The sequence below is a fragment of the Cucumis sativus genome, chromosome 3, assembly GCF_000004075.3.
Source record: "Cucumis sativus cultivar 9930 chromosome 3, Cucumber_9930_V3, whole genome shotgun sequence".
NCBI classification, from domain to species: domain Eukaryota; kingdom Viridiplantae; phylum Streptophyta; class Magnoliopsida; order Cucurbitales; family Cucurbitaceae; genus Cucumis; species Cucumis sativus.
The window spans coordinates 18201892-18228275 of record NC_026657.2 but is presented as its reverse complement, the minus strand read 5'-3'; the positions used below and the strand labels follow the sequence as shown (position 1 = coordinate 18228275).

At 35.2% G+C, this 26384-nt stretch overlaps 2 protein-coding genes and 3 long non-coding RNA genes across 6 annotated transcripts; 2 read left to right on the top strand and 3 right to left on the bottom strand.

Moving 5' to 3' along the window:
- The first annotated feature begins 3282 nt into the window (after positions 1-3282).
- On the top strand, positions 3283-4020 carry LOC116402420 (carboxypeptidase Y-like). Its single transcript, XM_031881667.1, has 2 exons — positions 3283-3298; positions 3395-4020. Exons 1-2 carry the CDS (start codon positions 3283-3285, stop codon positions 4018-4020), a joined length of 642 nt encoding a protein of 213 aa, XP_031737527.1.
- Positions 4021-8933: 4913 nt separating this feature from the next.
- On the bottom strand, positions 8934-9540 carry LOC116402805. 2 transcript variants are annotated; one of them, XR_004215453.1, is made up of 3 exons: positions 9485-9540; positions 9335-9413; positions 8934-9254 (listed from the first exon to the last, which is right to left on the bottom strand). It is a non-coding gene; the product is annotated as an uncharacterized LOC116402805 (long non-coding RNA). The 2 variants fall into 2 exon arrangements; XR_004215452.1 differs by lacking the exon at positions 9485-9540 and having other exon boundaries at positions 9335-9475.
- A 1356-nt stretch (positions 9541-10896) lies between these two features.
- Positions 10897-12730, top strand: LOC116402642. Its single transcript, XR_004215107.1, has 3 exons — positions 10897-11367; positions 11595-11748; positions 12671-12730. It is a non-coding gene; the product is annotated as an uncharacterized LOC116402642 (long non-coding RNA).
- Positions 12731-21835: 9105 nt separating this feature from the next.
- On the bottom strand, positions 21836-23492 carry LOC116402802. Its single transcript, XR_004215450.1, has 4 exons — positions 22981-23492; positions 22763-22841; positions 22636-22683; positions 21836-21847 (listed from the first exon to the last, which is right to left on the bottom strand). It is a non-coding gene; the product is annotated as an uncharacterized LOC116402802 (long non-coding RNA).
- A 108-nt stretch (positions 23493-23600) lies between these two features.
- Positions 23601-23978, bottom strand: LOC116402419. The gene has a single exon (XM_031881666.1). The coding sequence runs from the start codon at positions 23976-23978 to the stop codon at positions 23601-23603; it is 378 nt and encodes a 125-aa protein (XP_031737526.1).
- Between the last annotated feature and the right edge of the window lie 2406 nt (positions 23979-26384).

Sequence of the window (26384 nt, the reverse complement as noted above, 5' to 3'; positions counted from 1 at the left end):
GAGGTGACGGTCGTGGTTTGAATGTTGAAGAGATTGCGGTGGATTGGAGATGACAGGCACAGATTAAACAGGTTATCATAGAGGAGGTTTGTCGTTCGATAAAGGAGGTTGCGATAGTAATAGAGTGAGGAGACGGGAATGAGAAGGCGGTGGTGGTGATGGGAACGGGCGTCATCCAAAGATGGTCTTCTTCGCGTTTTGAGATGGCTTATTTGCGAGAGGAATGAGGGTTTTTAATTTGGGGAAATTTTTATTTGGGGGAAAAGCCTTAAAACCCTTTACTTTTCATTTAAATTGAATTGAATTTTAATAAATTAAATAAATTATTTGATGTATCTTCTACGACATCAAATAACTGTCGCAAAAAATGCTATCTGAAAAATTTCGCCTTTTCCCACAAATGACGGGTATTTTTACCTTTTGTGACAGTTTTTTTTTCCTCCCTTCCATTTTCTAATGTAAACAACTGTTGTAGTAGATAGATTTTGTTGTAGTGGTTGTAGGAAATTTAACAAGCTTTCTAACCATACCAAATAGAGCTTTTAATTCCACCTATACATTATTGGATACTCGAAAAACCAGAGGCTTCTTGGAATTACGTGAAAAGTCTATGGTCTATTTTCTACTTCAAAAATCATTCACTTAGCCTCAGAATTTGCTCAAATTTTATTCATGAAACTTGTTAGAAATTGAGTGAACTTTCAAACGAATCAAATTGTATATTTTAATTCTTCTTGTGTACCTCAAACCACTATAAAAACCAGAGATGATTTGTGGAAACTATTCCAAATGTTACCAAGAACTCAACATAGTACCCTTGATTTCAATGGGCAACATCCTAAGTACCTTCTTAGTTCAAATCAACCGTCCACCATCATTGGTTACTTAAAGATAGCACTAGAATCAAACAGGTATTTAAGATTGACTCCAAGAAGTTTAGAAATTTACCAAAGTTGTGTCAAAACACTCGATTTTGGGTTCTTAAACGGCTGGACAACAGCTCCAACTCCTATAATAATCAAATCTAACATCCAAAATGTTGTGGAAAAAGTTAAGTTTATGTCTAAACTTAATAGGTATTCACAATCGCCTAAAGAAAACAACCCCGAACCATAAAAATCTTACTCTAAGAGTAGGAACTGAAAGAAGAATGGAGATGGACAAAGATTCGGTTGGCCTCTAGTCAGCTACCACGCACGACAGCTATAGGAGAGGTGTTGAAGAACCGGCTTACGACTGTGTTAAGGGTGATGTGGTAGGGCTTTGCTAGCCGCGTGCACGTCGTCGTCTGGTGAATCGAGTGACGCGTCATTAGATGGAGACAAGGCTTCAAAGCGACACCAAACGACGCGAAGGAGAGATGAACGACGCGGTTTGTGGCTGTCCTGAAACGTGAGGACGAGCGGCAGGTATGGCGGCAAACCAAGGAAAGAGAACAAGGTGGGAGAGAGGGAACAACTCGAAGGAAGGGGAGGGCGTGCACTCAAGACCTCTTGTAGACGTTCCCCTCCTCTTTTTCTTTTAATTGCTTCATATAAGAAAAATACTAATAATAGATATAGACAAAAATACCCCTCACTTTCAAAATAAACTCATTTTTTGCCCCTACCTTACTCTTTTCAACACCTCAAAAAGTCGAAGCCTTAAACCAACCTAAATTTGTTCCAAACTTTCTTATTAAAACCAATTTACCTTATTAAAACAATTCAACCTTTAGACATTAACTATTAGATTTAAACTTGTTTTTCAAACTTAAAAATATTAATAAATAAAAGGAGAAAAGAACGAGGGCTTACACGTTACTATCTTCTTTTTAATAATTTCGTCCTTGAAATTCGATCATGGTGATGATGTGGAACGCTGTGGGTATTGAGCCTTCATTGCCTGCTCAGTCTCCCATGTTGCTTCTTCATAAATATGGTTCCCCCAAAGAACTTTAACTAACGGTATGACTTAGTTCCTTAGCACCAGCTCTTTCTTATCAAGAATTTGTGTTGGCTCCTCTTTGTAAGACAAGTTCTCTTTCAAATGAACTGGTTGTGTTTCAAGAATATGAGATGGATCAGAAACGTACTTACGCTACATCGCACATGAAACACATCACAAATCCTCGAAAGTTCCATAGGCAATACCATATTGTACGCTGCAAGCCCAATACGTTCTAATATCTCATAAGGTCCAATAAATTAAAGTTCTATACATCTTTGTACTGCCAGAATGAATTGCATATGCAGAACTATATGCTTCCTCTAAAATTTGATCTTTTATGCCTTGGTTTCTAGGGACACACAACCTATCATATTTCATCAAGGCACCATCACCCCTTAAGCTATAGTTCGTTCCTTGGTTCAATTTTACCTCTTTTGCTAACTTTCTTAGCATTATATCTTCTAGTCTAAGAAATGATGGGGCAATTTGCGATTAGTAAAAAACTTCTCATTCAACAACACAAGTTAAAATTATATAACAACCTAATTAAGTTAGATAAAATATATCCTAATAGTAATTTGGTTAATAAATTTCATTTTTTTCAATATCAATAGAAGATGAGAGATTCAAGCCATAGACCTACGAGCGATAAAATTTACTTCTTTGTTGAGTATTGCTTGTTTCGATGGTTTTAAGACAACCATCAATAATTAATTCATATAATCTTTTCTTTTTTCCTTTTTCCTTTGTTTTCTTTTTTTTTTTTTTTGATTAAAAGTTCCCAAAAATTTACTTTTTACTTTTAAAATTGTTTTTAGGACAAATTGGAGAGGCGGAGGAATTGGACCATGGATTTTTTAGTTCTCAAAATGCACTGATATCCATTGACATAAACTGTTATAACTACCATCATTAACTAAGATTTTGTGTTTTTTTTTTACAGAAGGTTATTGTTGGAAGATTTATGGTAATACGAGCATATGAAATTATTTTTTTCACGGATAACTTCTTTTTGTTATTCTCATTTAATTTCTCTAAGTAGTAATTAAATTCTCTTAAGCACGATATTGGATGTTTTTAGATGAAAGTTAAGATTGTTGAGTTTTAGGCATTAAAATGGACCATTAAAACTGCTTGGGTATAACTTTATCAATTTCAATTTTATTGAGTTGCGTACCGATTATGATTAAACTATAATTCTTGTTTTGGCCCACAAAGCCATCTTATATAAACCCTTCGTTCCTCCATCCATTTCCACAAGATTAATCTTCTATTCTCCATTTTCTAGTGACCAATATGGAGAAAACACAAAGAATTTATCTTCTTTTTCTATCGCTTTTATCCATAGCCACAATGTCACATTGTCGTGGTACGTATACAAGAATATTATTTTCCGTTTGTATATATATACATATACATATATCACGTATGCATGTATTCTAATTCTTTGTTTGTGTATTTACAGTGTTGCTTCATGTTGACCCACAATCTGATGTTGGCGGACCTCAAATGGTCATTCCACCCCCTCCGCCACACCATCATCTTGATTCAGACGTTGGTGGACCACAGATGGTCATTCCACCACCTCCACCACACCATCATCTTGATTCCGATGTTGGCGGCCCTCAAATGGTTATCCCTCCTCCTCCACCGCACAAGCTTCCACAATCCGATGTTGGTGGCCCTCAATTGGTCATTCCACCCCCTCCACCACACCATCATCTTAATTCGGACGTTGGTGGCCCTCAAATGGTCATCCCACCACCTCCTCCGCACAAACAACCACAATCTGATGTTGGCGGTCCTCAAATGGTCATTCCACCCCCTCCTCCACACCATCATCTTGATTCTGATGTTGGTGGCCCTCAAATGGTCATTCCACCACCTCCTCCGCACAAACATCCACAATCTGATGTTGGCGGGCCTCAACTGGTCATCCCACCCCCTCCTCCACACCATCATCTTGATTCTGACATAGGTGGCCTGAAAATGATCATTCCACTCCCTCCACCACACCATCATTTTGATTCTGATGTTGGCGGCCCTCAAATGGTTATTCCCCCTCCTCCACCACATGACATTCACCTTTAAAATAGAACATCGTTGATAATCCCCCAATGGTCATCCCACCGCCTCCCCCTCTATTATGTTCCATCCACAAAGTAATGTTTAGTGATATCATAACGATAATCCCCTACCTCCTCTATAAAGCAACTTTTATTGCATCCAATTCGATCACAACTTTAGATGTCTGATTCATTTCTTGTCACTTCCCTTGAAGTATTGAGCATAATAAGCTAATAATAATAATAATAATACTTACTATTATAAATATTATATGTCCATGCATATATATAGTGTATTTAGAAACAAGCTTTCACTCCCCGTTCTAAAACTTCCCTCTTTAAAAAGATGCTGGTGTCAGCCTACTCGTTAAAACATGCTTTGAAAACGTAAGATTAATAACACACCCTTTTCAAGAGTAAAGTATAATAATGTTGACAGCACCTCCCATAAAATATGAGGGAACAACACCTGAAAATGTAGTAATTTCTACTTCTATAAAATTTGAAACGGAATTCAGATACTACATACAACTAGTGTGTCTCACCACACACATTCACATCGAATCAAAACTTCAAGTACAATATAAGGTGCAAACTACGTATTACATACATAAGTATTCAAACTAATTAGGGATCTTCCAAAACACAAGTCCACATTGTCTCTCTAGATGAGACTAACCACCCAGTGATGAATTACAAAAGTTTAAACTATACACACAAACAAAAAAAAAAAAAAAAGAAATTGAAGATCTACAAGAACGACTAAGCTGAAACAAAGCTTGGTCCTGGGTTGTTACTTGGGAAGGGAGAGAAAATATTGAAAAAATAAGCCGAATGCTTAGTGAGTAGCAAGTAATTTGATACAAATACACGTAAAAATATGCTTCATAAGATGTGTAAATACGCATCGATAAATAATGTATTAAATAAAACATTATAATCACATTTTCCCCAATCAACCAACCAACCAACCTGTAGCCAATCCGATCATGGAAAGACGTCTAAACATACGGCCAAGAGTAGCACGCACATGATCAAGGAATCATGCAGCCGCCAACTGGGTCACGCATATTTAGTACCCGCCACAATAGTAACATCCATCTAATTCGACCACGATAGCATACTAAACACACGACCCAGAATAGCTCACATGTGATCCATAACCACAAGGAAACACGTGCCCAAACGGAGTCCACGCATTATTAGCTTACCACAGTAACAACATGAACCCGCTCCTTTGTGTAAAAAAGACACCCACCATGGGTTATAATAGGCCCGAAGCCATATCTCAATTCTCCCTCCATATCCTCACCTAGGCTCAGGTTCTCGGATCTTCGGTCACGACCTCTTTCAGCCCCAGAACCTCCTGACAACCATAGGTGACACTACGAAAATACATTTACGTAGCCTACGAGTAAAATCACCTTAGTACATTGGTTTTGTGGTTTGGAAACCAACCTTTACATTCCATTACCATAAACCAACATCTATAATTATGTTTCATACTTTTTCCAGCAATTTAAAGCTAAAACAGAGTTTTCTTAATAAACAAACCAAACGTCCTCATCGATAAAACCAAAGTAAACAATTTTCGTATCAAATGTTTGAAAGTAACCATTCATAGTAAAAAACAGAACTCGTTCTGCGAGGATTATACGCTTACCCCAATTTCGTTACTATAATTTAAGCTATTTATTTTATAAAGGCTTAAATTCTCATTTTCATCTTTAATTTATATCAAACCCTACATATTTTAATTTAGGCTAAAATTATACTTTTTGAACGCTTAGCTTCAACTTAAAAGTCTTAACACCATAAACAACCAACATAAATCAATCTTAGTGGTCTTTAATTCCATACTTTTCCAGTAAGTTTCAACTTTAGAAGGTTAAATTCAACTAGTCATAAGTTCTTCAATACTTAAATAGAAAATTATGTATTTTATATCAAACTCTTCATTTTGGAACCTTCTACAACTAAGTTGAAGAAATTGAAATGAGATTCCTGATAGATTAACACACAATTCGATTGAAACACGATAAAGCAAACTCACATCTTTTTGCTTACTTTCAATTTTGATCCTGAAATTTAACCTACTTCTCATCATTTTTAGTTCCTGAATTCTTCATGAAAAAGCACTACAACAAAAATGGTCTACTACGACAGTTATTTTCTGTCGTGAACAAAATCTGTGATAGTTATTTACAGTCGTAGTATCCCCTGTTGTGGAAAGTCCTTCCATGACAGTTTGAAAATACTGTCACAATAATTTTTTTCATAACAGAAAATAAATGTTAATAATTACTATTTTATGACAACAAATAACTATCATATTTTATTTTAGACAACAAATAACTATTATCATTTGCATATTAACGACAGTTACAAAAATGTCCCGAATTCGTTCATTATGACATTTTTTATATTTCAAGAATATGTCAATCGTGATAGTTTTTTTAAAAATAAATATCATCTTTTTTATATTGACGACAGTTACAATAATGTAAGGAATTCGTATATTAGGACATTTTTTCCTTGTCAAGGATCGGCCAATCATGACAGTTTTTATAAAATTAAATTGTCATTATTTTGATATTGACGACAGTAACAAAATGTCACAAATTCGTATATTATGACATTTTTTCCTTGTCAAGAAAAGTTAGATTAAGCTTATAAACACTACTTTCACTATGTGTAATTCACCAACTTCTTTTAATAAAGAAAACGTTTTCAAAAGGACAAAAAGCATGTCAAAAGTGAGAAAGCTAAATAGGTAGTTTTTACAAACTTCATTTGTGTTTCTTTTTTTTTTTTTAATATGGCTTAGGATTCAGATGTATTTTCAAGGAAGGTGAAAAGTTCACCAAAAGTTGTGAGAAAATAAGAACAAAAGGTTATCAAACAGATATTAAATAAGGTACGTAATTTCCATATTAAATATCTCAGGTCTTCCTTGTCAATTTCAATGGTTGCACACCATAAACTAATTCACAATAATCCTTATTTTCACTTCACACAAACAACTTTATTTGGATACTGCTCAACAAAGCTGCAGTGCAAGAACACTAACCAAAAGTGACAAATTCAATTTCCTATTTCAATGAAGTCAAGTTTCCAATTTTTGAGCAATGTAAATACTGAGATCAAAATAGAAAACAAACAAGATTGTCTTTTAATTCACATATGCCACTAAATGTCCCCTTATACATACCATTTTCTTCCTGAGTAGAAATCTGTGTCTTTAAATGCAACTGAAAAAACTGGATTTCCACCACCAGTTTTATCGGTTCATGATTAGATTTTGTGTATGGTTATAATTCTTCGTTCTGCAAAAATGCAACTTATTCACCAGAAAATCCTAGAAAAAAATGGCTTCGGCTGGCAATCCAACATGACTCACTAAAGTATTCATTATATCTTGGACTCTCTCAGCCATACCCACTCATCCATGTGTTCATTAACCAAGGTTCAATAACCAAGGAAAGATTTAACATGTATCTATCATCTTATCTCAGAAAATATGCAATTTATGTTTATTGTCTTATAAGATATTTAACTATTGAAGAGAAGAACTTACGTGAAGATTTTCCATGAGGCAGTGTTGTAATCATTCTCATGTCAAATGTTCAAGCCACCATTACTAGTATCATGTCTTCAGCAAAGATATAGAACAGTAATTGACCAGAGTAGTCCTTGCGTAATAATAGAGAATAGAACTCCACAATCATAGTAAACAAAAAACAAGAATTAAATAATAATGATCAATATTTTTCAATTAACATACTTGAATGCTATTTCAATTTAATTGCTCAACATAAAACAAAACAATATGGAAAAAAATAATAACAAAAACAAGAAACCAACTCTCTCCCTTTGAAATATGAGAAGGCAGCAAAGACATGGAAACAGTTAAAACTTGGATTTTAGTGCAACACGTTCATTTCACCATTTCCCATTTTCTTCTTTACTATGTTTGCTTGTTTCTTGGAAATTTTGATTTCTTCCTTTCAAACTCCAACATTTTCTTAATCCTTAAAATCGTTGGCAAACTGTTGTAGGTCACACTACCAAACTTTTTAGAGATTAATAAATATACTGTAACGACCCAACTTTTCTGGGTAAGTCGAGGTCGTTAATTTTTTTTTGACAAAAGACTTTGGTTGATACAAATTGAAACATAAGTCAATTTAAAAACAAAACATGTCAGGCCTAATTTTCAAATATTCAAGAAAACTTAACAATAACACTATTTACAAATAAAAGTTTATAAACTAAGTTTTAGTACATCTTAAACCTTAAAAGAAATCATAAGCGGAAGCAAAATAACACATTCCCTATGGCAATCACGCTTCCTTCCTGCCCCTCGCCGGTTTGCCACCTTTATTTCCTTTGCCTGAAAATTAAACATAAGAAGGGTGAGTATAACAATACTCAGTAAGAGACCCTCTAACTGGTCTCGTCAGGGGAAAATAAATTGTTAAAGTTCTATTGGGACACCCTGTACAGTCGCAGTCTTGTGATCCCGTAGGATACACATCTCAGTCTAACGCCCCGAGGGACGTACATATCAGTCTAACGCCCCGAGGGACGTACATATCAGTCTAACGCCCCGAGGGACGTACATATCAGTCAAGTGTTCTGCAGAAACACATATCAGTCAAATGCTCCCGAAGGTGCAAAATAAATTGGTGGTCCCGTGGGACACCTACAAGGTAAACATCCCAATACAACCTAACAATTTATCCCCTCATTCCATTCAATCCATCTTTCAGTTACTTCAAAACATAAAGTTCTTTCTCTCGACGTCCTAACAGTCAACTTATCTCACTTTAGTCATATGTCTGTCAATAATATACTAATACGTCAGTCAATCAAACTATACAGTCAATACACCCCTCAGTTCACCAGCACAAACCACAGTTCAGTATAATCCTCATCCAACCGAAACAAATTCACTAGTTCACATCCAAATCTTTATACAGCACAATCTATTAATATCATCATGTACACATAAGCATAATTTCAGTCATTCACATGTATACTTTCGGCAATCCACATCAATTCACACATCAATGTATATATATATGTTTCCAGTCAAATACAACATACACTAAACATTTAGTCTGCAACCAAACATGTACATCTTAATCATCATCCATACAGTCCAACACAACTCAAAACTTTAGGTGAGTCCAGTAGAAAGTCCCTTACCTCAAAGTTGGGGAAGCTCCTTAATCAACTAACGTCCTCGAAACAATCCTAAGCACAACAACACAAAAATTCAATTACTTCCACGATACATATCTCACTTACTTTCCTCAACGTAAGTTCCAACTCACCGATATATTGGCGAACTGAACCCTCAACAATTCACAAATTGGTTGTGAATTTAAGGGAGCCCAACGTTACTCCCAACACCTTCAAGAACCAATTAACAAATTAGCTAAACATTCCAACCATAACACTTGAACCACTTTGAAACCAATTACCATTCATACTTAAGTTGTTACCAACAAAGCAACCTCGATAAAATTGTAAAACAGAGACAGCAGCACACCTCAACACACGACTGTCGGACTCGCAGCAAAAATCCTAAGTGTGGGTCGGTCAGCGGTCGGCCAAAGGAGACGTGGCGGCTGCCTCAAAATCGATCAACGATCTGACGCGGTCGGAGAGTCGCGCGGCAGTGCAGAAAACAGAGGAGAACGGAATGGGCGGCGGCTCGAAACAGAGGTTGCGCGGCAGGGCTTCACGAAGACAGAACCGGCGGAGACGGTTGCAGAACCGTGGCTTCGATAGAGACAGAACCGACTGAGACGGCTGGGCAGTGGAGAAAGAGCAACGGTTGCAACGGCGGAAGGTCTTGCGGTGCAGATCTGGACGGAAAGTTACGCGGCGGCCGACGGTTACAGCGACAGTTTTGGATCGAAGAAGAAAGAAAGTGGGTTCGGCTTCGGTGAACGGAGGAAGAAACAGATGTTGCGGTTGAGTTCGGCTCGATCTGGCGGAACGGAGAGGAGAAGGGATGGTCAGCGGCTGCTTGCTGCGAACGGAAGGAGAACGCACGGGGAGGAAGAAAGAGAGAAAAGAAAGAGAAAAAGAAAAGAAAAGAAAATAAAAATGTATATATATATATATTTTTACCTTTGGGACTTTACATTCTTCCCCCCTTAAGAATCTTTCGTCCTCGAAAGTTCTAATCCTGAAATAACTCTGGATAACGAGTCCTCATCTCTTCTTCTCGCTCCCATGTCGCCTCTTCAATTCGATGATTCTGCCACAAAACCTTTACTAATGAAATGCTTCTATTACGAAGCATCTTCACCTCTCTAGCCAGAATCTCCATAGGTTGTTCTACATAGCTCAAATGCTCATCAATATCCAAGGGTTCATAGTCTACTACATGAGATGTATCGGCCACATATTTCCTCAACATCGAAACATGGAAAACATTATGGACTGCAGAGAGTGATGGTGGTAACGCCAAGCGATACGCCACAACACCAACCCTCTCTAAGATCTCAAATGGTCCAACAAATCGAGGACTTAACTTCCCTTTCTTCTCAAAACGCATAACACCCTTCATAGGTGCTACCTTCAAGAATACCTTTTCTCCCACATCGAACTTAAGGTCTTTTCGCCGTACATCCGCATAACTCTTCTGTCTACTCTGTGCTGTTTGCATACATGCTCTAATCTTTTGAATAGCCTCATTAGTAGACCGAACTAATTCAGATTTTAGTTCTAGATTTTAGAAAAATTCATTAAATATAAACTCACAACCTCAGTGAAGATTCCAAAATCTGTAATTCGATATTTCTCTTCATTGACGGAACTGCTCTTTACAACTATGTTTTTTTTTTTCTTTTTGTTGATTTCATTTGGATTGATTTTGTAATGAGAGCATGAAAAATTTGAGAAGAATAAGGGTGAGTATATAGAGAAAATGAAGAACAAAATAGCATTGATACACAAAACAACATAAGAAAATAAGGTTGTTAATTGAAGCAAAGCATGGAGAAGAAAAGCTAAAGGCAAAGGCAGAGGAAATTGCTGCCAAACACAGAGCTACTGGAACTGCTCCTAAGAAGATTTTCAATTGTTTCTAATTTTAAATTAAACCATATATGTTTACAATAATTTTAAAGCTGAAATGTGCTTGATTTTCTGTAATGGTATGCTCTTGTTTCCATTTCTTATTGACTTGTTAAAAGTTAAGATGTTCAAAAAGCTAACCACAAAAGTTCTTATATTAGATATTTTTTATCTCGTACAGACTATCGGTTCCAATTTGTAGGAACGGTGTATTTAGGTACTTTAGAACCTCAACTACCTTCAAGTAGATTGTACATTGTAAGGAAATCATAGTAAGGTATCCATAAACAATATTCATCTCTATACATTGAATCTAGGAGAAGAATTTTGTGCATGTCATCATACTCGGGGTGTATAAAGATTCAGAATTCATTTAGAAGTTTTAGTTTTCTTATTGTAAACATATTACGTTGCATATCTACATTTGTGCTTCTTATTTTGCATGATCTTAAACGTCCAAATCCAATCACTAAAGTCCGATTACATGATGAAAATGTGATTCAGCCTTCAGATGTATGATCATAGAGAATTGGCAAGCATCCAATAGAAATGGAGCACGTCAGATAATAAAGGTATATATCTTATGAAGGCTAGCAACTCAAGAGGATACCTCTAACATATAAAGAAGATAAGAACAATCTAACGATATAGTTAACAGGTAATATTTATTTCAAAGTATATACTCTTACAACTTTAGTTTGTTGAAGTTATTGGCTTTCCATTTTTCACTCTTTGATGATTTGTCATTATTCAATTTTAGTGGTTATATATGCTAAAACAAACTATTGAATTTTTGCTTTACGAAACAAGATAAATACTTGAAAACAACCTATCGATACCAACAATATACCTGCTAGGATGCTACAATTTTGTTTTTTATCATGAATAGTATGCTTATAGTGGTTGACTATTGCTACTTGTGTAAATTGCCATGGGTGTTATGTCTGTACTTATTGCTATTGCTAAATTGGTACTTGTGTAAATTGTCATGGATTTTATGTCGGTACTCATTGGTAGAGCTTTTTTTTATAAGAAACTAGGAGACCTTTAAATTCTGTCAAGCCATAAATGATACAAGTTGTTCTAGTTTCATTTTCCTAGTACCTTAATATTTCTTGGCTTCATTAACTGAAGTGGATTGCACATGAAAACTGTCTTCTTTCTGATATTTGTAGATTTGAAAGTGTTTGACTCCTTAAGATGGAAACTTTTTGGTTCTTGTTGGATAACGTTTCTTCCAACCTTAGTGACAGTGAACTACTAATGGATTCTTAAGTTTCATTCATCTCGATTATTACTTATGATTACTTATTCAAGAATTTTCTTGTTGATTACTTATTTATATCCAGCTAAGTTTTCTAAAGAGTAATGATACAAGAGTTGTAATTTGTAAAAAGTTCCAATATGGTAGACCAAGTGGATGTTAAGTTGATGTTGTTATTCTACATGTGTGCTCTGCTATGTAGTTGTTTATCTTATCGACGTATGTAGTGATAGGTAATTCTCAATGTTGAAATTTTCTATAAGAGTTGTACTCTCTTGTTCTATGATGGATGCTTATATTCATGTTGTCTTCGTAGGTTCAACTGGAGTCGACAACTTCATGAGTTTACTTTCAAAGAACATTTTCAGAGACAAACATTCTCGGTTGGTCGTTTATGCTTTAGCAGAAAATCTTGTTATATGTATTCTGATGCTATTTAAAATATTTTTTGATTAAGGGCTGAGATTCTGTACTTGTAAATTGTTGGAACTTGATTGGAAATGTACGAATATTATAAATTGTATTATAGCGTATATATATTAAAGTGTTGGCTAATTTTTTCTATATGGGTGTCAATATTATAAATTCAAAATTGTCATTGTCAGCTACATTATTGTCATTCAAATGGTTCGTGTAATGGCGGAGTGGCAAGGAGAACAGGAAAAAACTGTACTAATCGAGTAATTTGCAACAGGAAAAACATGTCGTAATATATGAATTTTTAACAGTTATTAATTGTTGTGAATACGAAAACAATGACAGTTTTTTTTACAAAATTAATTGTCACGATTGCCCTATCTTTGACAGAAAAATAATGTCATCAGTAGCAAAACAATGACATTTTTTAAAAAAAAATTGTCGCAATTGACATATTCGTGACATTTAAAACATGTCACAATAAACGAATTCATGACATTTATTTAACTGTCGTTAATACATAAATGATGATAGTTATTTATTGTCATAAAATAAAATATTACAGTTATTTGATGTCGTAGAATGCTAACTAACGACATTTATGTTATGTAATGAAATAACTTATGGAGACAGTTTTTGAAAAATGTCATGGAAGGACTTTCCATAACTCCCGCTTCTATCACTGAAAATAATTGTCATGGATTTTGTTCACGACAATAAATAACTGTCGTCGTAGACCATTTTTCTTGTAGTGTTGATAAATAAAGGTCTACTGTGTCTACTACCATCAACAAATACTTACCTTTAGGCTCCTCCTAAGTTAGAGTTAGAGAACTCTTGCTCAGCTAAGGATGAAGTTATTAGGCTCCCCTAAACACCAAAGAACAATCTTCTCATGAAAAAATGCACAGTAGAAAAACAAACAAAACACATCACCAAATAGTATTATATAAAATTAAGACAAGGGGAGGTGTCATATAATAAAAGAATATATCTTAAATCAAAATTTCCTTAAATAAACATCTCATAAACCTAAACACATGAAGGACATTTTCAGGACCTTCTCCCTTTTTGTCTTGCTCTCTTTCAGCTTCAAGTCTTAACATTTTTTGGTCTAATTTAAGTTAAAGATAAATCCAACATTTATTTCACATACATCACATAGGGGTGTTTGCGCAAAAGTGGAAATTCAAACGAAGTTGAAAATTTAAGACCTTACCGACGACTCATGGAGTTGAGGGAAGTAGTGACAAGAGAACAACTTTGCGAAGAGAGAGAAAGAGAAAAGGAACAAATGACTTACCGACAGAGGAGGTGACGGTCGTGGTTTGAATGTTGAAGAGATTGCGGTGGATTGGAGATGACAGGCACAGATTAAACAGGTTATCATAGAGGAGGTTTGTCGTTCGATAAAGGAGGTTGCGATAGTAATAGAGTGAGGAGACGGGAATGAGAAGGCGGTGGTGGTGATGGGAACGGGCGTCATCCAAAGATGGTCTTCTTCGCGTTTTGAGATGGCTTATTTGCGAGAGGAATGAGGGTTTTTAATTTGGGGAAATTTTTATTTGGGGGAAAAGCCTTAAAACCCTTTACTTTTCATTTAAATTGAATTGAATTTTAATAAATTAAATAAATTATTTGATGTATCTTCTACGACATCAAATAACTGTCGCAAAAAATGCTATCTGAAAAATTTCGCCTTTTCCCACAAATGACGGGTATTTTTACCTTTTGTGACAGTTTTTTTTTCCTCCCTTCCATTTTCTAATGTAAACAACTGTTGTAGTAGATAGATTTTGTTGTAGTGGTTGTAGGAAATTTAACAAGCTTTCTAACCATACCAAATAGAGCTTTTAATTCCACCTATACATTATTGGATACTCGAAAAACCGGAGGCTTCTTGGAATTACGTGAAAAGTCTATGGTCTATTTTCTACTTCAAAAATCATTCACTTAGCCTCAGAATTTGCTCAAATTTTATTCATGAAACTTGTTAGAAATTGAGTGAACTTTCAAACGAATCAAATTGTATATTTTAATTCTTCTTGTGTACCTCAAACCACTATAAAAACCAGAGATGATTTGTGGAAACTATTCCAAATGTTACCAAGAACTCAACATAGTACCCTTGATTTCAATGGGCAACATCCTAAGTACCTTCTTAGTTCAAATCAACCGTCCACCATCATTGGTTACTTAAAGATAGCACTAGAATCAAACAGGTATTTAAGATTGACTCCAAGAAGTTTAGAAATTTACCAAAGTTGTGTCAAAACACTCGATTTTGGGTTCTTAAACGGCTGGACAACAGCTCCAACTCCTATAATAATCAAATCTAACATCCAAAATGTTGTGGAAAAAGTTAAGTTTATGTCTAAACTTAATAGGTATTCACAATCGCCTAAAGAAAACAACCCCGAACCATAAAAATCTTACTCTAAGAGTAGGAACTGAAAGAAGAATGGAGATGGACAAAGATTCGGTTGGCCTCTAGTCAGCTACCACGCACGACGGCTATAGGAGAGGTGTTGAAGAACCGACTTACGACTGTGTTAAGGGTGATGTGGTAGGGCTTTGCTAGCCGGCGTGCACGTCGTCGTCTGGTGAATCGAGTGACGCGTCATTAGATGGAGACAAGGCTTCAAAGCGACACGGAGATGAACGCGAACGCGGTGGTGGCGTGGTTTGTGGCTGTCCTGAAACGTGAGGACGAGGCGGCAGGTATGGCGGCGGCAAACCAAGGAAAGAGAACAAGGTGGGATAGAGGGAACAACTCGAAGGAAGGGGAGGGCGTGCACTCAAGACCTCTTGTAGACGTTCCCCTCCTCTTTTTCTTTTAATTGCTTCATATAAGAAAAATACTAATAATAGATATAGACAAAAATACCCCTCACTTTCAAAATAAACTCATTTTTTGCCCCTACCTTACTCTTTTCAAAACCTCAAAAAGTCGAAGCCTTAAACCAACCTAAATTTGTTCCAAACTTTCTTATTAAAACCAATTTACCTTATTAAAACAATTCAACCTTTAGACATTAACTATTAGATTTAAACTTGTTTTTCAAACTTAAAAATATTAATAAATAAAAGGAGAAAAGAACGAGGGCTTACACGTTACTATCTTCTTTTTAATAATTTCGTCCTTGAAATTCGATCATGGTGATGATGTGGAACGCTGTGGGTATTGAGCCTTCATTGCCTGCTCAGTCTCCCATGTTGCTTCTTCATAAATATGGTTCCCCCAAAGAACTTTAACTAACGGTATGACTTAGTTCCTTAGCACCAGCTCTTTCTTATCAAGAATTTGTGTTGGCTCCTCTTTGTAAGACAAGTTCTCTTTCAAATGAACTGGTTGTGTTTCAAGAATATGAGATGGATCAGAAACGTACTTACGCTACATCGCACATGAAACACATCACAAATCCTCGAAAGTTCCATAGGCAATACCATATTGTACGCTGCAAGCCCAATACGTTCTAATATCTCATAAGGTCCAATAAATTAAAGTTCTATACATCTTTGTACTGCCAGAATGAATTGCATATGCAGAACTATATGCTTCCTCTAAAATTTGATCTTTTATGCCTTGGTTTCTAGGGACACACAACCTATCATATTTCATCAAGGCACCATCACCCCTTAAGCTATAGTTCGTTCCTTGGTTCAATTTTACCTCTTTTGCTAACTTTCTTAGCATTATATCTTCTAGTCTAAGAAATGATGGGGCAATTTGCGATTAGTAAAAAACTTCTCATTCAACAACACAAGTTAAAATTATATAACAACCTAATTAAGTTAGATAAAATATATCCTAATAGTAATTTGGTTAATAAATTTCATTTTTTTCAATATCAATAGAAGATGAGAGATTCAAGCCATAGACCTACGAGCGATAAAATTTACTTCTTTGTTGAGTATTGCTTGTTTCGATGGTTTTAAGACAACCATCAATAATTAATTCATATAATCTTTTCTTTTTTCCTTTTTCCTTTGTTTCTTTTTTTTTTTTTTTTGATTAAAAGTTCCCAAAAATTTACTTTTTACTTTTAAAATTGTTTTTAGGACAAATTGGAGAGGCGGAGGAATTGGACCATGGATTTTTTAGTTCTCAAAATGCACTGATATCCATTGACATAAACTGTTATAACTACCATCATTAACTAAGATTTTGTGTTTTTTTTTTACAGAAGGTTATTGTTGGAAGATTTATGGTAATACGAGCATATGAAATTATTTTTTTCACGGATAACTTCTTTTTGTTATTCTCATTTAATTTCTCTAAGTAGTAATTAAATTCTCTTAAGCACGATATTGGATGTTTTTAGATGAAAGTTAAGATTGTTGAGTTTTAGGCATTAAAATGGACCATTAAAACTGCTTGGGTATAACTTTATCAATTTCAGTTTTATTGAGTTGCGTACCGATTATGATTAAACTATAATTCTTGTTTTGGCCCACAAAGCCATCTTATATAAACCCTTTGTTCCTCCATCCATTTCCACAAGATTAATCTTCTATTCTCCATTTTCTAATGACCAATATGGAGAAAACACAAAGAATTTATCTTCTTTTTCTATCGCTTTTATCCATAGCCACAATGTCACATTGTCGTGGTACGTATACAAGAATATTATTTTCCGTTTGTATATATATACATATACATATATCACGTATGCATGTATTCTAATTCTTTGTTTGTGTATTTACAGTGTTGCTTCATGTTGACCCACAATCTGATGTTGGCGGACCTCAAATGGTCATTCCACCCCCTCCGCCACACCATCATCTTGATTCAGACGTTGGTGGACCACAGATGGTCATTCCACCACCTCCACCACACCATCATCTTGATTCCGATGTTGGCGGCCCTCAAATGGTCATCCCACCCCCTCCTCCACACCATCATCTTGATTCTGACATAGGTGGCCTGCAAATGATCATTCCACTCCCTCCACCACACCATCATTTTGATTCTGATGTTGGCGGCCCTCAAATGGTTATTCCCCCTCCTCCACCACATGACATTCACCTTTAAAATAGAACATCGTTGATAATCCCCCAATGGTCATCCCACCGCCTCCCCCTCTATTATGTTCCATCCACAAAGTAATGTTTAGTGATATCATAACGATAATCCCCTACCTCCTCTATAAAGCAACTTTTATTGCATCCAATTCGATCACAACTTTAGATGTCTGATTCATTTCTTGTCACTTCCCTTGAAGTATTGAGCATAATAAGCTAATAATAATAATAATAATACTTACTATTATAAATATTATATGTCCATGCATATATATAGTGTATTTAGAAACAAGCTTTCACTCCCCGTTCTAAAACTTCCCTCTTTAAAAAGATGCTGGTGTCAGCCTACTCGTTAAAACATGCTTTGAAAACGTAAGATTAATAACACACCCTTTTCAAGAGTAAAGTATAATAATGTTGAAGCACACTCCCATAAAATATGAGGGAACAACACCTGAAAATGTAGTAATTTCTACTTCTATAAAATTTGAAACGGAATTCAGATACTACATACAACTAGTGTGTCTCACCACACACATTCACATCGAATCAAAACTTCAAGTACAATATAAGGTGCAAACTACGTATTACATACATAAGTATTCAAACTAATTAGGGATCTTCCAAAACACAAGTCCACATTGTCTCTCTAGATGAGACTAACCACCCATTGATGAATTACAAAAGTTTAAACTATACACACAAACAAAAAAAAAAAAAAGAAATTGAAGATCTACAAGAACGACTAAGCTGAAACAAAGCTTGGTCCTGGGTTGTTACTTGGGAAGGGAGAGAAAATATTGAAAAAATAAGCCGAATGCTTAGTGAGTAGCAAGTAATTTGATACAAATACACGTAAAAATATGCTTCATAAGATGTGTAAATACGCATCGATAAATAATGTATTAAATAAAACATTATAATCACATTTTCCCCAATCAACCAACCAACCAACCTGTAGCCAATCCGATCATGGAAAGACGTCTAAACATACGGCCAAGAGTAGCACGCACATGATCAAGGAATCATGCAGCCGCAACTGGGTCACGCATATTTAGTACCCGCCACAATAGTAACATCCATCTAATTCGACCACGATAGCATACTAAACACACGACCCAGAATAGCTCACATGTGATCCATAACCACAAGGAAACAAGTGCCCAAACGGAGTCCACGCATTATTAGCTTACCACAGTAACAACATGAACCCGCTCCTTTGTGTAAAAAAGACACCCACCATGGGTTATAATAGGCCCGAAGCCATATCTCAATTCTCCCTCCATATCCTCACCTAGGCTCAGGTTCTCAGATCTTCGGTCACGACCTCTTTCAGCCCCAGAACCTCCTGACAACCATAGGTGACACTACGAAAATACATTTACGTAGCCTACGAGTAAAATCACCTTAGTACATTGGTTTTGTGGTTTGGAAACCAACCTTTACATTCCATTACCATAAACCAACATCTATAATTATGTTTCATACTTTTTCCAGCAATTTAAAGCTAAAACAGAGTTTTCTTAATAAACAAACCAAACGTCCTCATCGATAAAACCAAAGTAAACAATTTTCGTATCAAATGTTTGAAAGTAACCATTCATAGTAAAAAACAGAACTCGTTCTGCGAGGATTATACGCTTACCCCAATTTTGTTACTATAATTTAAGCTATTTATTTTATAAAGGCTTAAATTCTCATTTTCATCTTTAATTTATATCAAACCCTACATATTTTAATTTAGGCTAAAATTATACTTTTTGAACGCTTAGCTTCAACTTAAAAGTCTTAACACCATAAACAACCAACATAAATCAAATCACAGTTATTTTCTGTCGTGAACAAAATCTGTGATAGTTATTTACAGTCGTAGTATCCCCTGTTGTGGAAAGTCCTTCCATGACAGTTTGAAAATACTGTCACAATAATTTTTTTCATAACAAAAAATAAATGTTAATAATTACTATTTTATGACAACAAATAACTATCATATTTTATTTTAGACAACAAATAACTATTATCATTTGCATATTAACGACAGTTACAAAAATGTCCCGAATTCGTTCATTATGACATTTTTTATATTTCAAGAATATGTCAATCGTGATAGTTTTTTTAAAAATAAATATCATCTTTTTTATATTGACGACAGTTACAATAATGTAAGGAATTCGTATATTAGGACATTTTTTCCTTGTCAAGGATCGGCCAATCATGACAGTTTTTATAAAATTAAATTGTCATTATTTTGATATTGACGACAGTAACAAAATGTCACAAATTCGTATATTATGACATTTTTTCCTTGTCAAGAAAAGTTAGATTAAGCTTATAAACACTACTTTCACTATGTGTAATTCACCAACTTCTTTTAATAAAGAAAACGTTTTCAAAAGGACAAAAAGCATGTCAAAAGTGAGAAAGCTAAATAGGTAGTTTTTACAAACTTCATTTGTGTTTCTTTTTTTTTTTTAATATGGCTTAGGATTCAGATGTATTTTCAAGGAAGGTGAAAAGTTCACCAAAAGTTGTGAGAAAATAAGAACAAAAGGTTATCAAACAGATATTAAATAAGGTACGTAATTTCCATATTAAATATCTCAGGTCTTCCTTGTCAATTTCAATGGTTGCACACCATAAACTAATTCACAATAATCCTTATTTTCACTTCACACAAACAACTTTATTTGGATACTGCTCAACAAAGCTGCAGTGCAAGAACACTAACCAAAAGTGACAAATTCAATTTCCTATTTCAATGAAGTCAAGTTTCCAATTTTTGAGCAATGTAAATACTGACATCAAAATAGAAAACAAACAAGATTGTCTTTTAATTCACATATGCCACTAAATGTCCCCTTATACATACCATTTTCTTCCTGAGTAGAAATCTGTGTCTTTAAATGCAACTGAAAAAACTGGATTTCCACCACCAGTTTTATCGGTTCATGATTAGATTTTGTGTATGGTTATAATTCTTCGTTCTGCAAAAATGCAACTTATTCACCAGAAAATCCTAGAAAAAAATGGCTTCGGCTGGCAATCCAACATGACTCACTAAAGTATTCATTATATCTTGGACTCTCTCAGCCATACCCACTCATCCATGTGTTCATTAACCAAGGTTCAATAACCAAGGAAAGATTTAACATGTATCTATCATCTTATCTCAGAAAATATGCAATTTATGTTTATTGTCTTATAAGATATTTAACTATTGAAGAGAAGAACTTACGTGAAGATTTTCCATGAGGCAGTGTTGTAATCATTCTCATGTCAAATGTTCAAGCCACCATTACTAGTATCATGTCTTCAGCAAAGATATAGAACAGTAATTGACCAGAGTAGTCCTTGCGTAATAATAGAGAATAGAACTCCACAATCATAGTAAACAAAAAACAAGAATTAAATAATAATGATCAATATTTTTCAATTAACATACTTGAATGCTATTTCAATTTAATTGCTCAACATAAAACAAAACAATATGGAAAAAAATAATAACAAAAACAAGAAACCAACTCTCTCCCTTTGAAATATGAGAAGGCAGCAAAGACATGGAAACAGTTAAAACTTGGATTTTAGTGCAACACGTTCATTTCACCATTTCCCATTTTCTTCTTTACTATGTTTGCTTGTTTCTTGGAAATTTTGATTTCTTCCTTTCAAACTCCAACATTTTCTTAATCCTTAAAATCGTTGTCAAACTGTTGTAGGTCACACTACCAAACTTTTTAGAGATTAATAAATATACTGTAACGACCCAACTTTTCTGGGTAAGTCGAGGTCGTTAATTTTTTTTTGACAAAAGACTTTGGTTGATACAAATTGAAACATAAGTCAATTTAAAAACAAAACATGTCAGGCCTGATTTTCAAATATTCAAGAAAACTTAACAATAACACTATTTACAAATAAAAGTTTGTAAACTAAGTTTTAGTACATCTTAAACCTTAAAAGAAATCATAAGCGGAAGCAAAATAACACATTCCCTATGGCAATCACGCTTCCTTCCTGCCCCTCGCCGGTTTGCCACCTTTATTTCCTTTGCCTGAAAATTAAACATAAGAAGGGTGAGTATAACAATACTCAGTAAGAGACCCTCTACTGGTCTCGTCAGGGGAAAATAAATTGTTAAAGTTCTATTGGGACACCCTGTACAGTCGCAGTCTTGTGATCCCGTAGGATACACATCTCAGTCTAACTCCCCGAGGGACGTACATATCAGTCTAACGTCCCGAGGGACGTACATATCAGTCAAGTGTTCTGCAGAAACACATATCAGTCAAATGCTCCCGAAGGTGCAAAATAAATTGGTGGTCCCGTGGGACACCTACAAGGTAAACATCCCAATACAACCTAACAATTTATCCCCTCATTCCATTCAATCCATCTTTCAGTTACTTCAAAACATAAAGTTCTTTCTCTCGACATCCTAACAGTCAACTTATCTCACTTTAGTCATATGTCTGTCAATAATATACTAATACGTCAGTCAATCAAACTATAGAGTCAATACACCCTCAGTTCACACAGCACAAACCACAGTTCAATATAATCCACATCCAACCGAAACAAATTCACTAGTTCACATCCAAATCTTTATACAACACAATCTATTAATATCATCATGTACACATAAGCATAATTTCAGTCATTCACATGTATACTTTCGGCAATCCACATCAATTCACACATCAATGTATATATATATGTTTCCAGTCAAATACAACATACACTAAACATTTAGTCTGCAACCAAACATGTACATCTTAATCATCATCCATACAGTCCAACACAACTCAAAACTTTAGGTGAGTCCAGTAGAAAGTCCCTTACCTCAAAGTTGGGGAAGCTCCTTAATCAACTAACGTCCTCGAAACAATCCTAACCACAACAACACAAAATTCAATTACTTCCACGATACATATCTCACTTACTTTCCAAAACGTAAGTTCCAACTCACCGATATATTGGCGAACTGAACCCTCAACAATTCACAAATTGGTTGTGAATTTAAGGGAGCCCAACGTTACTCCCAACACCTTCAAGAACCAATTAACAAATTAGCTAAACATTCCAACCATAACACTTGAACCACTTTGAAACCAATTACCATTCATACTTAAGTTGTTACCAACATAGCAACCTCGATAAAATTGTAAAACAGAGACAGCAGCACACCTCAACGCACGACTGTCGGAGTCGCAGCAAAAATCCTAAGTGTGGGTCGGTCAGCGGTCGGCCAAAGGAGACGTGGCGGCTGCCTCAAAATCGATCAACGATCTGACGCGGTCGGAGAGTTGCGCGGCAGTGCAGAAAACAGAGGAGAACGGAATGGGCGGCGGCTCGAAACAGAGGTTGCGCGTCAGGGCTTCACGAAGACAGAACCGTGGCTTCGACGGAGACAGAACCGACTGAGACGGCTGGGCAGCGGAGAAAGAGCAACGGTTGCAACGACGGAAGGTCTTGCGGTGCAGATCTGGACGGAAAGTTACGCGGCGGCCGACGGTTACAGCGACCGTTTTGGATCGAAGAAGAAAGAAAGTGGGTTCGGCTTCGGTGAACGGAGGAAGAAACAGATGTTGCGGTTGAGTTCGGCTCGATCTGGCGGAACGGAGAGGAGAAGGGATGGTCAGCGGCTGCTTGCTGCGAACGGAAGGAGAACGCACGGGGAGGAAGGAGAAGAGAGAAAAGAAAAGAAAAGAAAAGAAAATAAAATAAAAATGTATATATATATATATATTTTTACCTTTCGGACTTTACATTCTTCCCCCCTTAAGAAACTTTCGTCCTCGAAAGTTCTAATCTTGAAATAACTCTGGATAACGAGTCCTCATCTCTTCTTCTCGCTCCCATGTCGCCTCTTCAATTCGATGATTCTGCCACAAAACCTTTACTAATGGAATGCTTCTATTACGAAGCATCTTCACCTCTCTAGCCAGAATCTCCACAGGTTGTTCTACATAGCTCAAATGCTCATCAATCTCCAAGGGTTCATAGTCTACTACATGAGATGTATCGGCCACATATTTCCTCAACATCGAAACATGGAAAACATTATGGACTGCAGAGAGTGATGGTGGTAACGCCAAGCGATACGCCACAACACCAACCCTCTCTAAGATCTCAAATGGTCCAACAAATCGAGGACTTAACTTCCCTTTCTTCTCAAAACGCATAACACCCTTCATAGGTGCTACCTTCAAGAATACCTTTTCTCCCACATCGAACTTAAGGTCTTTTTGCCGTACATCCGCATAACTCTTCTATCTACTCTGCGCTGTTTGCATACGTGCTCTAATCTTTTGAATAGCCTCATTAGTAGACCATAATGAGGTCTTCCTTGTCAATTTCAATGGTTGCACACCATAAACTAATTCACAATAATCCTTATTTTCACTTCACACAAACAACTTTATTTGGATACTGCTCAACAAAGCTGCAGTGCAAGAACACTAACCAAAAGTGACAAATTCAATTTCCTATTTCAATGAAGTCAAGTTTCCAATTTTTGAGCAATGTAAATACTGAGATCAAAATAGAAAACAAACAAGATTGTCTTTTAATTCACATATGCCACTAAATGTCCCCTTATACATACCATTTTCTTCCTGAGTAGAAATCTGTGTCTTTAAATGCAACTGAAAAAACTGGATTTCCACCACCAGTTTTATCGGTTCATGATTAGATTTTGTGTATGGTTATAATTCTTCGTTCTGCAGAAATGCAACTTATTCACCAGAAAATCCTAGAAAAAAATGGCTTCGGCTGGCAATCCAACATGACTCACTAAAGTATTCATTATATCTTGGACTCTCTCAGCCATACCCACTCATCCATGTGTTCATTAACCAAGGTTCAATAACCAAGGAAAGATTTGACATGTATCTATCATCTTATCTCAGAAAATATGCAATTTATGTTTATTGTCTTATAAGATATTTAACTATTGAAGAGAAGAACTTACGTGAAGATTTTCCATGAGGCAGTGTTGTAATCATTCTCATGTCAAATGTTCAAGCCACCATTACTAGTATCATGTCTTCAGGAAAGATATAGAACAGTAATTGACCAGAGTAGTCCTTGCGTAATAATAGAGAATAGAACTCCACAATCATAGTAAACAAAAAACAAGAATTAAATAATAATGATCAATATTTTTCAATTAACATACTTGAATGCTATTTCAATTTAATTGCTCAACATAAAACAAAACAATATGGAAAAAATATAATAACAAAAACAAGAAACCAACTCTCTCCCTTTGAAATATGAGAAGGCAGCAAAGACATGGAAACAGTTAAAACTTGGATTTTAGTGCAACACGTTCATTTCACCATTTCCCATTTTCTTCTTCACTATGTTTGCTTGTTTCTTGGAAATTTTGATTTCTTCCTTTCAAACTCCAACATTTTCTTAATCCTTAAAATCGTTGTCAAACTGTTGTAGGTCACACTACCAAACTTTTTAGAGATTAATAAATATACAATTCAATTCAAATTTGGGTTCAAGCATTTTCTTTCACCAAAGCCCCAACATTGAAGTTCCAAATTCGGGTTGATAGTTCAAATAGATCTGAAAATTCAACCATGAAAAGTTAGTGAGTCAAATACCAAACTCAAGGCAGGAAGTTTCTAATAATTACACTAGAATTGTACCAATAGGCTAACAATAATAACAAACCATTATTTAGACTGCATGAGTTGCAGCCAAATCCTTCCACTAGAGATTTGTGCAATTAAAGCAAATGGGTTGGATTCTAAAAGTCCATTTCCAGTTCAACAGTCAAAATATGCTTAAAACAAATTGTATAAAACAAAGCCACAGTCCACATCTCTCAGGCATATTCACAAACACCTTCCATACGCAAAAGGTGGAGTTTACATATTACACTTGCTAAAAAGTATTTTTACATTTACGTATTACTCTTGCTAAAAAGTATTTTTAGTAAAATATAAAATAAAACATAAAATGTTTTACTTCTACCTTTTTGTTCTCCCGCAAAGTGAAAATAGTGAAAATAGCAAAAAAAAAAAAAAAAAAAAAAAGAACCCCAAAATTTCAATAATAAAAAATGTAGAGAACATTTTATGATATTCTCAACATTAATAGATAAACAAACAATTTTCAAAAGAACATGTAATTAAAAATCAAAATAAAATGGAAAAACTTAAAATAAGAAAGAGTCTTGAGTAAATAAAAGTAAGTACTAACATTTATATAGCGAAGAAGTCGAAATGCCAAAAGTTAATTAATTTAAGAGTGTAAAGACAAAAATAAAGCAAAATTAACACCAATGCCAAAAATTAAGTATTCTAAAAATACTAAAATAGAAGGATTGAAGTAAAATTTGAAGTTAAAGAAATTCAATTAGACCCCACAAATTGCACTACAAGAAAAATGACATTCTATGACATTTGTATACAATCCAAATTAAAAGAAGAACAAAAAAACTGTCACAAATTGTCAAAATGCCCATTTTTGGCGGGAAAAGATGGAAATTTTCGGATTGGCCAAATTTATGACAGTTTTTTAATGTCATAAATCTATGACATTTTTTAACTGCATTAAATAGTAATAATAAA

What these genes read in the sequence shown, in the direction of transcription:
- LOC116402419 (XM_031881666.1), bottom strand. Translation starts at nt 23,978, where the DNA reads ATGCGTTTTGAGAAGAAAGGGAAGTTAAGTCCTCGATTTGTTGGACCA.